This window comes from Harpia harpyja, chromosome Z (assembly GCF_026419915.1).
Source record: "Harpia harpyja isolate bHarHar1 chromosome Z, bHarHar1 primary haplotype, whole genome shotgun sequence".
Lineage (NCBI taxonomy): Eukaryota > Metazoa > Chordata > Aves > Accipitriformes > Accipitridae > Harpia > Harpia harpyja.
In genome coordinates this window covers 67745900-67760344 of record NC_068969.1, presented here as the reverse complement: position 1 = coordinate 67760344, position 14445 = coordinate 67745900, and the positions used below count along the sequence as shown (strand labels likewise).

At 36.8% G+C, this 14445-nt stretch overlaps 2 protein-coding genes across 4 annotated transcripts in view; one reads left to right on the top strand and one right to left on the bottom strand.

Annotated features, from left to right (window-relative positions):
* Window positions 1-9392, top strand: part of SECISBP2 (SECIS binding protein 2) — a 29346-nt gene extending 19954 nt beyond the window's left edge. The window contains 7 exon segments of the mRNA XM_052778868.1: window positions 1091-1260; window positions 2810-2948; window positions 3403-3532; window positions 5313-5533; window positions 6269-6423; window positions 6855-7056; window positions 7872-9392. Coding sequence (XP_052634828.1) covers window positions 1091-1260; window positions 2810-2948; window positions 3403-3532; window positions 5313-5533; window positions 6269-6423; window positions 6855-7056; window positions 7872-7981 — 1127 coding nt within the window. The 3' untranslated portion in view covers window positions 7982-9392.
* Window positions 9393-10621: 1229 nt separating this feature from the next.
* The window catches only part of SEMA4D (semaphorin 4D), a 99570-nt gene continuing 95746 nt past the window's right edge, over window positions 10622-14445 (bottom strand). For all 3 annotated transcript variants that reach the window (XM_052778873.1, XM_052778874.1, XM_052778875.1), the window contains 3 exons: window positions 13559-13768; window positions 12067-12164; window positions 10622-11499 (listed from right to left, as the gene is read on the bottom strand). In XM_052778873.1, the coding sequence (XP_052634833.1) occupies window positions 11470-11499; window positions 12067-12164; window positions 13559-13768 (338 nt within the window). In that variant the 3' untranslated portion in view covers window positions 10622-11469. The remainder of the gene's footprint in view (window positions 11500-12066; window positions 12165-13558; window positions 13769-14445) is intronic.

Sequence of the window (14445 nt, the reverse complement as noted above, 5' to 3'; positions counted from 1 at the left end):
TCTTGTAGCCATCTGTGCTAACATACTGCACAGTGTTCTTGGCAGTGTTCTGAATTTGCCTTTGTTACACGGAGCCAAAAAAAGAAAAGTTGCGGTGTAGCAGTTTTATGAAGTAAACTGTTTATGCTAATAATACTGTATGTGGTGTTGGAGGATCAGCATATAAATAGTTTGGAAGCACTAAATGAAGATGGCATAAGACAAAGTGCCAGAAACTTTAGGTGTTTTTTAGGGGAGGGAGGTTGCCTGAGGTACAAAGGTGTCAGGCTCGTTCCACTGATACTTACGTCATCCTCTTCATTGACTTGCTAATGTAACCTGGTTTATATTGCAGGTAACTGAAGTTTGACAAAGTGCTCTCACAGGATACAGCAATTCCTACTGATAGCAAGTTGAAAAGGGAGAGTAGTTTTTAGGGTGTGAGGTCATGGTTTGGAAGGTCCAGGTTCAGTGACCTGGCGGTTAACAAGTCATTTAAAGCTTCTGTGCTCTAAACCCTCTGAAAAATGCAAGTAAAGTAGACATCTCCTGAGAGCTGTGCTGGTTAAGCAAGAGAAACTTACCTGTAGCTTTGCATTACTCATTACCCATCTGCAAATGAACTTCATCCAACATCATTAAGGTGTAACAAATGGTAGGGGTAAATGCTCCAGACTATTTACAGCAATTAAATCTAAAATCTGTAATACTGCAGCTCAGTATTTATCTTAACGCAGCACAGAATCTGTGGAGGAGGAAATGCCATTGCCATGAAACATGGGGATTCCTGAAGGTTTACCACACTGGCATGGCATGGTGTTGAAGGTAGCTTGGAGTGGAGTATTTTGCCAAATTCTGCTTTTGAGAGTTCAGGGACAGAGCTTGTGATTCTAGTTGTATAATAAAAGTAGAGGACATGTCAGTCTTTTGGGAGTACCTTTATTAAGTAACATTGTTTAATGACACAGGATTGCCTATAAATATTCTTAATAGCAACACAACACAAATTTAATATGTGTATACTAGCTCCAATCCAGTCATTAAACTTGCATTGGATTCTCATTTAGGTATTTGTTATAGTTGTATGATGCAGACTTTTTTTTTATCTCAGTTGGTGGTGCCATACCATTGCTTTCTAAAGAACCTGCTACAGCCACAAAAAGTCACCGGTTAAACCAAGGAAAGATGCCTCATAACCCTTTGGATTCCAGCGCTCCTTTGGTAAAGAAAGGGAAACAGAGAGAAGTCCCTAAAGCAAAGAGACCAACACCTCTTAAAAAGGTGCTCATATTTTTACCTTAAATAGTACAATACAGGCTAATGTAACTTCAGTATTACTCTGTGAGTGTATTAAACCTTCTGGTATGGAGATTTGCATCTCGGCGTCCACTTGTGTAAATTCAATTTTAGCTTTCCTTGGTTTAAAAAAGGGGAGCGGGTGTGGGGGAGAAGAGGGGAGTCTTGCTAAATAGCATATACAAATTTCCCCAAACTATATTTTCTCACTTAAATCACTTGATAGCTGAAGAAGTGCCACTACAAAAGTGTCCACACATCATTGGTACAGGGGGACATCCAAAGAAATCTTACTTGGTTTGGACAAGATATGCTTATTTGCAGGACTGGGGAGAATGGATCCAACAAAGGTAGTATTTAATGTTTCTGTGCTCTTCCAAGCCAGAACTTCAGCTGATTCTGCAGCAACTAGTGTTAGATCCACCTGGCCATTTCTCTTGTATCTTCCCTCTTTGCCCATTCACATTGCTTCCTGTCATGTCTTCTATATAGAGGATTTTCAGATACTGCTTCATCGCTGGTCACTTTCTGGTCTAGAATTCTTGTGGAGCTAGTGATGGTAGTTTAGTGGTTATTCTGTTCTGCTTAATTGAATTTGAGAACTGTACAATGTAAACAACGTAGAACATATAACAAACTCTGGGGGGTGATACTAATTACTGTGTCTTCTGGCTGTTCTATCTTCATGCCACCTATTTTCCAAAATAGGTTTGAGAAGACAAAGATTGCTTTGTCTGTGTAATACCTGTGTTCTGAGTATGGTAGGGAACTTATTTTTTTTGTTTGTTCATCTTTGACAAATGCAAATGGAGAAATTTACTTTTGCAATTAGTTTCTATGGTGTAATTAATTACAAATTTTGGGTAGATTAGCTAAGCTAGTGGTCATATATACAATAACTGTTTCTTAGCACCTATGAAAGCAGAGAAGGAAGATGAGTTTTAGGAAACTGATTGTTGCTTTCACAGTAGCATGTTTGGATCCAGCTTATGTCCTACTTTACTTCCTTCTGTGTACTATATGCTTTAGCTATCCATGGTAATTTCTTCTTTTTCTTCAACCAGCAAATTCAGAGACAGCAATCTATTAGACTGACTCAAGATTTTTAACAGGGGAATAAGGGGGAAGAGTAACTGTGCATATACGTATGTATATATGTACTTAAGTGTTTGGCTGAATTCCTACAAATTGACAGTCTGAAAAAGAAAGGTAAAGAGGGAGACTTTTTCACCTGCTTCTCTGCATTGAAGCAATTTGTCACTTTAACTTCAGTTCTGCCCTTGTAGTTGATCCCTAGTATTATTTTCTCCACCCAGACACTGATAATCAAGGAAAAAGTCCTTTTTTATGTAGATTTAGGGAATATCTTTCCTTCCTTTTATGTGCAAATAAAAAAACCCCAGATGTTGTAAACTTTGAATGATAGTGCCAAACTTCTTTATGAATGGTCTGTATGTAAACACTTGGTAAGAGAAACTGCTTTGTTATCTATATGACATTGAATTGATTTGGGTTTTATTTATATATTTTCTAGATTATTCTGAAAGAAAGAGAACAACGAAAACAGCAACACCTGTTAGAACAGACAGCAGTACCAAAAGATGAAGATAATATTTGTCAGTCCACAGAAAATATTACTGAAGATGAAACGCTTCTACAGGATAGTCAAGCAGGTATCTTTGAAGAGAAAGCTATAATACCATATGTAGATGGAGATTTGAGAGTGAGCTCACTTAGTACTTTCGAAAATGTGTACCAGATACTGCCAAATGAAAACTAACTTCAGAATTTTCTAAGATTCAGCTTGGGCTTACCTAGAGTTTAGTGTGCCAAAGCTTGTAGTCAATGCAGTTGAGTAATTGGGATTCTGATTACTGTTCCACACTTTTATGCCTGTTGGATTTATTATATGTTGTTATAAGAGTCCCTACATCTCTCTGTGAATCTATTTAAAAAGAGGTACAATAATAAAAATGAGTTAAAAAAAAATGTATGACCTGTTCCCCTACTACCACAGACTGTTGTAATACTGAAGTAATGTCAAGTACCTCTTGCAGAGACAAGTTAGTCTCTTCACAGTGCTTTTTGGTCTGTCTTTTCATTGAAATATCTTTATTTACATGATAGCTGTTCCTGCAGCACAAGTTGCTGAAGGGTTTCTGGAGAACACAGGGATCAAGGACTCAACAGAAAGTTCTATGACTTCAAAGCAGCTAACCTTTAGTCTTCCAAAAATCCATAGTAGGAATTTTAGAGAGTAAGTATTGATTGTATTGATATCTGGTTTTCCACAGTACCACCAATACAGCATTTTTCAAACAAGATACATTAATTGCATTCTGTGCAACAATAATTGGAGTTTAGACTGAAGGTTCTAATTTTTTTTTTAGTTTTTCTGTAAGCTGACACATAAAGACATGATATCCAGAGAAATAGTCTGTACACTGTTGTAATTCTCACTTCAAAATGCGTGTTCCTTGAAGGAAAAAAGATGATCAGAAATTCATTAGAGGCTAAGGAAGGAAAAGGAGCTGCTGTTAAAGTATAAGTACCTTATTTTAAATAAATGGAGTTCCACCTTAAGATTTAAGACAAAGAGTAGTACACCTTACTTACTTTTAGTGTGTACTTTGGTTTTCTGCTGCCAGACCAGAGGGGAAAGATGTAAAGAATGTGACTAGCCAGATGACATTTTCCTGTTGTGGCTAGGGAGAGAAATAAAGGGAAGATTTATGGGTTATTATGTGCAAACACTTTTAGTTTTGTTTAAACAGATGTGTACAGATGTTTCATTATAAAAGAAGTAATAGTCATTACTCTATGTGAAGAGGTCAGAGATCCAGTCATGACAGTTTATAACAGTTACTTTAGGTAAGCAGTGTGTTAACTTTAAGTTTTCCTCCCATAAAGGCACCACCAGCCTTTTTGCAGTTCATGTTGTAGTAATGGTTAATATTGATACAGCCATTCTTTATCTTCCTGATGCCATGTGTTAGCTCTAATTTAACTTTTCATTGCATTAAAAATTACTTAATTTGTGTCTATGCAACACTGTTTTACTGAAAGTAAACAGTGTGGGTTGAGTATCTACCAGGCAACTCAGTCCTACCTATTATAGGATGTAGAGCATTCAGCAAAGCTTCGAATATTTTGTGTCTTTAGATTAGGTTTTCAGTGTTTTAGTAGACTTGTCTTTGAGACTTGGTGAAATCAACTGGAAATAGTAAATAAAAACTCTTGTAACTTCAATAAAATTTTGAGGTAATTGTATCCCTAAGATCCAGGATAGATCTTGCAATCTCTTCTCATAATCTTACGTGAATTTGCCACTTGGCATCTTTCTGTTGACTGTGCAGTTGAGGTATCTTTAGTTTTTCTCTTTGAGACCCTTCTTTACTGAACAATTCTTTGTGTAAAAGATGGGGGGAAAAAATAATTTGGAACAGTGATCTTTCCCAGGGAATACTAGAAGGATGAAGTAGATCTGGTTTTATCCTTTCCTTATGAACACCACAAGGCTGTGGTTTGATAAGTGAAATAGGATGATGGACAAAAAAATAGGAACCTGGGGAGGAGGAATTTGATCCAGATTTCCATCTTTGTTATAAGTAGACTTGTATTTGTAGAAATAACTTAGAATTTTATACTCTGGTTGCTGTACTTTGATTTATATAGGTCAAAATAAATGCCCTCAGAAAAATGCTTCAACAGAAAAACATGTACATACATATTTATTGGTATAAAATATATATATATATATAGGCTTCTTGTACATGTGTATGTATTCTGAGTATAGTTTGATAGGGGAGTCAGATACCACAAGTTAACAAAACTTTCTGTAAGCTCTCAGCCACTGAGAAAATTCTTAAGTAAATTTTTCTTCTCATGTGTATAACAAGTGTGTTTGGAGTGGAAACAGAAAAAAGACAAAGACATAGCGTAGAATGTAAACTGTTTCTATTTTACATATTACATATTTATGTGTTACATATTTGTAATTTTAGGGGTTTTAATATTTAATTGATTCTTTCTTCCAGTTATTGCAGCCAGGTACTTAGTAAAGAAGTTGACAGTTGTGTGACAGATCTCTTAAAAGAACTGGTTCGTTTCCAAGATCGCTTGTATCAGAAAGACCCAGTAAAGGCCAAGATAAAACGCAGGCTTGTTATGGGTCTTAGAGAAGTTTTGAAACATCTGAAGCTGAAAAAACTGAAGTGTGTCATCATCTCTCCTAACTGTGAAAAGATTCAGTCAAAGGGTAAGTTTTAAAAAAAACATGTTGGTTTAATAAAAGAAATGTAAAAAAGCAGACTCAGTATGCTGGCAGCAGTATTATTATTGGAGGAACTTATTTGAGTAGCCTTTGAAATGCAGTCATAGAAAGATGCCATCTTTCTTCAGATTGTTTACTGCTGTACAGCTGAAGTGTGAGCTGAGTCAAGACTATCTGGGGTGGGGGAAGTTACCTGAAATGAGCATCTGTTTAGTTATCAATTTGCAGTGCAGCTGCACAAAAGATTGCCCTGGCACAGCTGAGAAGAGACAAAGGTTACTAGTGCCAGCTGTGCCACCACAAGAAGTCCTGCTGTGTCAGTCTCTTAGGCCACAGATTGACAATAAGTTGTCAGTGATAGTTTGTTTCAAATTTGTTGTCATTATTGTCATTACTTTCTATTAACTTTTAAATAATTTCTTAGCAGCTGAGTCTTTTTTTTAATACTAGATTAGACTATACTACACATAAAATATGGAATAGTAGCAGTCTAACGATACTGCTAATTAAGAATTGAAAAAAAAAAATGTCAAATTCTCCTTTAAAAATGGAGATCTAATGCTATTACTGAGATCCATGTATTTTTTCCTATGAACTCTTGTAATTTCAAAACGCAATCTTAATCTTAGGGTATTTTTTGCTGTCTTTTAACAGTACTGTCCTTTAGTTAGAATCAGCTTGAATAGTATCATTCTTTGGTAATTCTGTTGTCTGCTCCAGGTGGTTTGGATGAGACTCTACACAACATTATTGACTGTGCCTGTGAACAGAATATCCCATTTGTTTTTGCCCTTAATCGCAAGGCTCTGGGCCGCTGTGTAAACAAAGCAGTGCCTGTGAGCGTGGTGGGAATTTTTAGCTATGATGGGGCTCAGGTAAGCTGAAATACATAGCTTCATGTTTTTGTCCAGCTTTACTTTTTAGCTGTAAGGGGGGGAACTTTTAAGATTTTGTTTGTTTTGTTTTTGCACACTTAATACTCTTTATCTCAGGTCAGTGACTTATACAAAAAATTGTGGCTTTAGAAGTACAGCCACTCAGCACTGTTCAAAACAGTAGTTTGGGCATCTCTTCCTGACATCCTCTCCATCTCAATCTCTTTCCAAATTTTTTTTCCAAGAGAATTTGGTGTTTTTATAAATGCTTATAAATGGTTTAGTTTTCATGTCTTTATACATACTTAGCTGCTCAACTTTTATATATGAACATATATGTTCTGAATAAGGAATATTCATTACAGATTTTCGTGGAGATGTTGCAACTTAATATATCTTCTAAGTTCTCCTAATATTTTATATTTCCACAGGACCATTTTCATAGAATGGTACAACTGACAACAGAGGCCAGGAAGGCCTACAAAGATATGATAGCAGCTTTAGAGGAAGAAGCTGAAGGAGGACTAAGAGAAACCCAACCCAGCATCTTGACCACTGATTATGAAAAAAATGGCTTATCAGAAACTGTTAAAACATCTTCCAAGGACTCTGATGAGGATGTACCACATTATAGTGAGTATTTACTGGCTTTGTTTTGGTTCAGTTTTCATTCAAAAAGTGCTCTTCAATTCTATGATTTTCACTGAAACAAATGACACCTGACACTTTAGTGGTTAGTAAGGAGGGAAATTCTGCTTTTCTGTGATTTCCCCCTGACCCTGTAATTTTAAAAACCTGAGGTCAGCTCTTGCTAAGGAAGTCTTAGAGAAAATTCCTCTCTGAAATCCACTGATGGCAGGTGGTACTCATTGCTTTGTCCAAGGAGGTTTAACAGAGCTCCTTATTATTTCTATTTGTTAAAAAATCCTCCAAGTTTTTTTCTAGAAGTGCATACTCTATAGCCATGGTGGACTTAAGTTTGGTAGTAAAGCCTGTTTAAGATGCATCTTCTTGTCCAAAAGTGTTCATGTTTTGTAAAGGCCTTCCACTTCTAGAAACACGTTCCTCCAGCTCTGCTTGTACAGTCACCAGACAGCAACAGTTATCACTGATACTAGGCAACTTAAAACTTCTTTGAAAGTTTTGAAAACTTCTGAGTTTTTTTAAAGTTTGATCCACCTTCAGAGTTAGCCTTGCTTGAGTAGGGGGCTGGACACAAGGACCTCAATGGATCCCATCACTCCTAAAGTATTCTTTCATGCGTCAGCCGATGTCACGTGGAGTACATGCCAATATGCCCATGTGCTTACTTATCTCAGCACTTACTTGGAGGAGGAGGTAGAGAATCAGTGTGACTTTTCATTTTAAAGTTTTTCCTCAAGTACTATACAGTAACCGGTTTGTTGTTTTGTTTGTTTGTTTTTTCTTTTTATTCTAACATTCCCTAGTTAAAATCTGGAAGAGAAAACTTGAAGAAGAGTATAACCCGTATGCACTGGAACTGGAAAAGAGTGCAGCTGCTGACATGGTGATAGTGAATTCAGAAGAGCATCAGTAAATCCAGATCCAATTCTATTGGGGCTTTTAATATTTTTTTTTTTAGACCCCTAGGAAGAGGGTAGCAAAATAAAATAATTTTCAGAAGTATCTGAAGTCAGCCAAGTAAACTGTTCTGAATCCATTTAATCAAAATACACACTGCAGCACATGAGGCACTGGCTAATGCTTTTACATTTTATGTATTTGGCTGAACACTATAGCAGATGACAACAGCAAATTGTCTTAGCCCCGAACCACTTGAACGAGCCTGGCATACTGCAGTGGTTGGCATACTTCAGTGGTTTTATGGACTAGCATTGATTTGTTAGTGATTAGAATTTGCTAACACTAACTTAGTTAGTGTTAGAACTTGCTAGAATGATAATTTTATTTGGGAAGAGATTCTGTGAGCCAGAACATTGGGGCTTGCAGGGGTTTGCTTTTTATTTTTAACTCGTTTAAAGAACTTTAACTGGTTTTTGCTAGTGGGTTTGGTTTTGTTTCTTCTAAATAAACCTCCTCAGGTGGGCAGGCTGGCATCAAAGTAATTTTCTTCCAGTCAACAAGAAATTAATTTTCGGCAGGCAGCTTGATTGAAACTAATTAAGGAAGGCCATGATGACAAAGTTCCCAGTTAGCTCTTCTGTGTGATATTTTGTTCTTCTGGGATCATACGGCAGGTGTAAAGGAGAGAGCATGGACTACAAAGGTCTGAAATTTCTGCAGTGAAAATGCTCTGTTTAGAAATATTATAAAGTTGATTGAGTGTATAATGATGATGTTTCTGCTGCTACTGAGACTAATTTATCATAGGTCCTGCTTCGATGTTTCTGATGCTACTGAGCCTAGTTTATCATAGGTCTTGCTTTGAAGTTAGAAGACATTGAAGGACAGCAAATATGCCAGCCTGCTATCCTATCTGTACCTTCTCCATGCGAACAGACTCCTCATTCCTTCAGTTTGGGGTTGTGTTGGTATGTATGTGTAAGAATTTTTGATCAATCTCAGTTTGTATCTAAGGTAGGGAAAATTTGTATCTTACAGGAAACAAAATTTTTATCTTACAGGAAATAAAAATTGTATCTTATAGGAAATAAAAATTGTATCTTACAGCAAATAAAATTTTAAAAACAAAATGTGCTTATAATGGTGGTGGAGCACCTTAGTGGGAATGTCCTGTACAAATACCATTATTTACAAGTTGCAGACATAAGAGGGCAAGCATAAAGACAGTAATTGGAGGATGCACATGTAACCTCTGTCACCTGTTCTGGAAGATGATACAGATGCCATGTGCTGCTGCCAGCATCACTGAAGCATGTCTGTAAGTGCTTCACCACATTGAACATTTGTAGTGCAATACTTTGGAAAGTAGCTGCCTTCTGAAGTTAGAAGTGATAAATAATTAAATAATTTTGAAATTCAAACAATTTTGTAGAATGTAAATTGTATAAAATCTGTTACAATATATTAATTCTATAAAGTATGGTTGTGACTTAAGTAAACTCTTCTGGTGGGCATTTAATGATGATTGAAATGTCAGTTTTGAGGAAGAAAATTGGTGAGGGAAGCCAACCTTAAGCTGAAATGCACAGTTGGTCACTACTTATGATGATGATGTTTTTGTATTAGTTTCTTCTGATCTTAAGTGGAAATTGAGGGTGAAGGATCCCAGTGATGAAAGATGGTTTTGGCCAGCAGATAACATTATCCAGAGGTAAGCTGTGATTTATTTGTACTTGAGCCACTTTGATACATATCTAAAACTCTGCAACTGCTAAACCAAGTCACTGCATGGAATGGGGACCAGTTGGTGAAGATCACATTAACAGCTTTTTATTTTATTACTATATTTTCTATTTTGTTTTACTGTAGAAGAGCATGAAAAATTACTTTGGAAACATTATAGGTTGTTCAAAATCTTAGTGAGTTACCTCCTGTTCTTAGAATGTAGCAGAAGAATTCACTGTAAGGCGTCACAGCTGTGTTCACTAATTCTGTTACATAGATGTTTTTTCACAAAGCTGAGCTAAACAAGAGATCTGGCAATCTTTTTTTTACTGCTTGCAGTACTTTGCTGTAGAGGCAAGGCAAAAGCTCAGCTATGCTCATCTTTCTTAAACTCTGACCTCAATCTTACAAAGCCTTACCTTCCCACTCAGCACTACAGAACTAAACTTAAGTCTGCTCCAAATCTATTGAATAAATAGAGGAGGGACAATTCAAGAAAAGTCTTTTTATAGTTGTCCCTTAGCCATAAGAGAAACATAATGGGGAAAAAATTCCCTCTGAACATTGGTGTCAGAAGTCTGCATCAGCATTAAATTTATGATTACCAATGTGGAAAGTAGGGAAAATGGTTTTGTGTGTAAGAATTCTCTCCCTGCATGTGTGACCACAAGGTGGTCTGGTATTGGAAAAAATAAAGGGCTGGTCACTCAGGAAAGTCTTTGAAGAAAGCATTCTCCTTACTCTATGTGGGAAATGATTTAATTTAAATCTTACCCGTTAAGGGATAATTTAGGGACAAGTATGAAGCTTTCTGGTATTGCTGGGAGCAGCTGTCACCATGGACTCAAGATATAGTGATTCTTAGGTGGAATCTTACATGCTTCCAGATTGTTGAAAACCATTGAGAAGATAAGACAGAAAACTTGAATTATGCCTCAGCCTTTTCTTTATTAGATGCAGGTCAAAACTCTGAACAGCAATGCAGTAAAACAATTTCACTGCAGATTAAGCAAGTCCTTACATTTTCAATCTGCAGTTGTTCACTAGGAATAGTCTTAGAATTCATTCAACATAGAATTTTTTAAAGCTACCGCAATTATCTCAAATATAGAAGAATAATTTGCAAAAACTGAAGAGTCTGCTTTAACTTGGGTGTTTTGTAATCTATCTGTATTTTGAGCATTAGTCAGAAGTTCTTTATATGGTACAGAAACTTCATTACCAAAGGAAATACATTTGAACAAATGAACTTGCTGACACCAGAAAGGAATGCTTTTCAAAACTCTGGGAACAGAGTATAAGGGTAAACACAATAAAAGAAAATAAATGGGTGAGTTGAAGTGCCTTTAAATAAACATGATTCACATCTTATTATTAATCTCTAAATCATATGCCAAGATCCTCAAGCCCAAAATTAACTGCTTTGCTTAATGAACTCAAAACAGAAGCCATACATCATATTACATTGTTTCAGCAGCACAAGTCTTACTGAGACCACTTTTGTTCTTCATTATGGTGAAATAACTGGCATCAGAAAATGAGAGAGATAGTTCCAGCATGGGATGGGTGGCCTCTCTTATAGCATGTAACTTAGTTATTCTTTGGTGCAGTAAGGATATCCTCTTCCACCTCAAGCTTCAGGTGATTCTCCTGAATATCAGTGTTAATGCCAGCACTGGTACTCACAAATACCTCTTTGAATGCTGTGATAACAAGAGGACTGGGTACTCTAACTTACATACATTTCTCCTCCTAGCCTGTTCGTTTCTTTGTCCATTAGAGGCTGTTTTTCTTCTTGCAGCTCTCCTGAAGAAGAAAAAGTTCAGAACGATGTGTTAATATTGGTTTAAAAATTAAAATAGGGTTTAAAGCTTGCCTATACTAACTGTTCCACATGCAACAAGCATGTATTGTATCCCAAAGTTACCAAAAGTAATCTTTGTTCTAACTGTTGGAGAAAAACATTAAAAGCTAAGTATGGACTCCTTCTTTTAAAGGAAGGCCAGCTTTGATGGACAGTACCATTTATGAAGTCCAGTAGTCTCTGCAATCCAATTAGTCTACAGACATGGCGAAACTAATCTACTATATTCAGTATACACAGACTTAACTGTTTTGGGCAGGATGAGAACTACTGACTGATTAGCACTTGGCTAGTGGACTGAAGGAGCAAGCTGACATAACTAATGTATGTCATGGATCGAGCAGATTTTACTGCTGAGTGTCAGGAATGATGATGAGTACAGGAACACCACTCACTTTGTTATATAAATAAATTCAGTTGCAGAAGCATCACAGGCTATTTATAAAATTGGGACTGTAGTGCATCATGTAGAAAGCACTGTAGGAGATATCTTTTCCATAAATTCTTACCCATGTTTTCCTCCAGTTTTGCATCATCTTGTCATGTTCACTGATGGCACTTCTCCAGATATTAAATTCTTTGGCCCATCCATCTTGACCAGCACCATCTGAGAATTGTACATGGGATGATTACATAACTATGTAATGATAAAGTAAGTTGATACCTGTTCAGTTGCAGTACTTCCTGTGGAGGATTGGGCTAGAAGGAACAAAAGCCACCACCTTGTCCTTCATTTTGCTCTACCTTCTCTCATGTTATTTGGAAGCAGTACTACTCAGATGCTCATGTCTCTTCCCCTCTGTAGCAAACTTAACTTAATAGCCTCCAGAGTAAACAGGTTCTGTGATTCAAGGTCTAGAAAATATGACCTACAAGTTAGATGGGTTTGAACTCTTTAAGAAGCACACAAATGCTCCAGTTAGATCATACCAAGCCTGTGGCAAAGAATGATATGATACAGCTGACTATGTCTGGTTTGTAATTTCCCCATTTTTTGGTAATGATACGTAGTTAGTTATTCTTTCCATCGAGAGCTTAAGAAGGGCTATTTTACTGCATCTTGATAAAATTCTGTCTGCCAGTTTTACTTGCAGAATGTAACACTGGTGTTGATATACATCGATGTATTTTCTATTTATCTGTCGGGACACTAGCAACAGTATATATAATGCGTTTGGAACATAGTGAAGGCCCCTCTGTTTTCATTTATGATAGTTTCATTGAGATGCTCTTCATTCTGCTTCCAAGACACACTTCAAAGTTACTGGAGTGATGGCAAGACAACTTGTGCAACTCCTGCTGCTTTTTTCTGTCACTGAAAAAAGAAGGGTTGAGCTGTTCTTGACAAATTTGTGTTTGTTATTAGCCAGCTAATTAATTTTTCCTTCACCCTGGCAAGAAAATCCATACTATATAATCTTCATTGCTCCAGCTGTCTTTTTAAAGACTACTCAGACCTTCTTCAGACCTGGATAAGTTCTCAAAAGCTAGTTGCAAATGATGCTCAAGTTGCAGCAGTCAGTTGTGGGTACCCAAAGATCTTGCACAGCTTGCTGAAGTTAGTGAACTGACCTCACCCAACTACAGGTGCTTTACAAATCATCTGATTTTTAAAAATCCTGGGTGGTGGGCATTTCTCTTTACCATCTCACTTCCTTGGCATTAAAGAATTTTTCTACATTACCCTGTAGAGTTCTGGCAGAGTACCTATTTTTAACTCTCCTAGTACTCATCCGACTTCCAATTTGTGTCCTTTAGTTTAGCAGTTTTGGTTTCATTTCTGGATCATAACTGCTAATTTGCAGGTTAGTCCTTTGTGGGAGGGGGTGGAAGAAGGAAATTTTATGGCTCTAAAACCTTTTCATAAACAATTGATGTGGATACTAATACAGTAAGCAAGAGTTACCATCTTCAGATACGCACATTTTATGGGTGAAAATTACAAAGCTTTGTTTGTATCGGGGTCAGGCCAAACATGGCATACATTCAAAACCAGCCTACCTTTATCTTCCACTGTGATAAACACTTCTGATGTTGTGTTCCCAACTTTTGAGATAAATGAACATTTGTATTCTGTATTTTCTGATACTGAATCTTTCACCCAACTCAGGACATGCACTCTGCCATCAAACAGCATATGAGATTGCTCAGTGATGCATGCCTTCATCTTCTGTCCATTCTTCTTCCAGACAAAATAGGAGTCATCTGGACCTGTAAAAATGTAAGCTTATTTTGTAAGAAAATACAAGATGAGACTTTGAAAAAAAACCAAACAAACAAACAAAAAAACCCCAAGAGCCTAAGACCTCATGATTAGGCTCAAAAGCATAAATGATTGATGGTAATGGTTTTTAGGTTTCTTTAGCGGAAATTTTGGGTACCAAAAAATCTGGGATAAAAAGGATCTAGCACTGGTAATTTATGTTCAAACCAAAGTTGTGAGTTCATATGTATAAAGGAATTCTGTCTGGATTCTCAGAAGGGGGAACTTAAACCACAAACATGATAGAGGAGATGAGGAACATCAGCACTATCTGTTGATATGATTTCCTGTAGAGCTAGGCCACGCTACCTACTGCTGATCAAGCTAGCTTCTGGTACAAAGCAGAAACCATCTGAGACATGCCTTGCAAAATCTGAAAAAAAGGCCAGGAGAGGAAGAAGTTCAAGAACTCAGTGCATCAAAGATGCTGGAACTAATAATGAAAGAAGCAGAATTGGAAAAAGCACAGAACCATTAGTCACGGTAGGCAATTAGGCAAGACAGAACTTGGAAGAAGCTTGGATCAACAACAAAGAGCAATCTAATCTTTTAGCCTCATTGCTATTATTTGTCTTAACCTGCAAGGACAGAATTTGAATAAATCAAGAGATTGACAGTAGCCCAG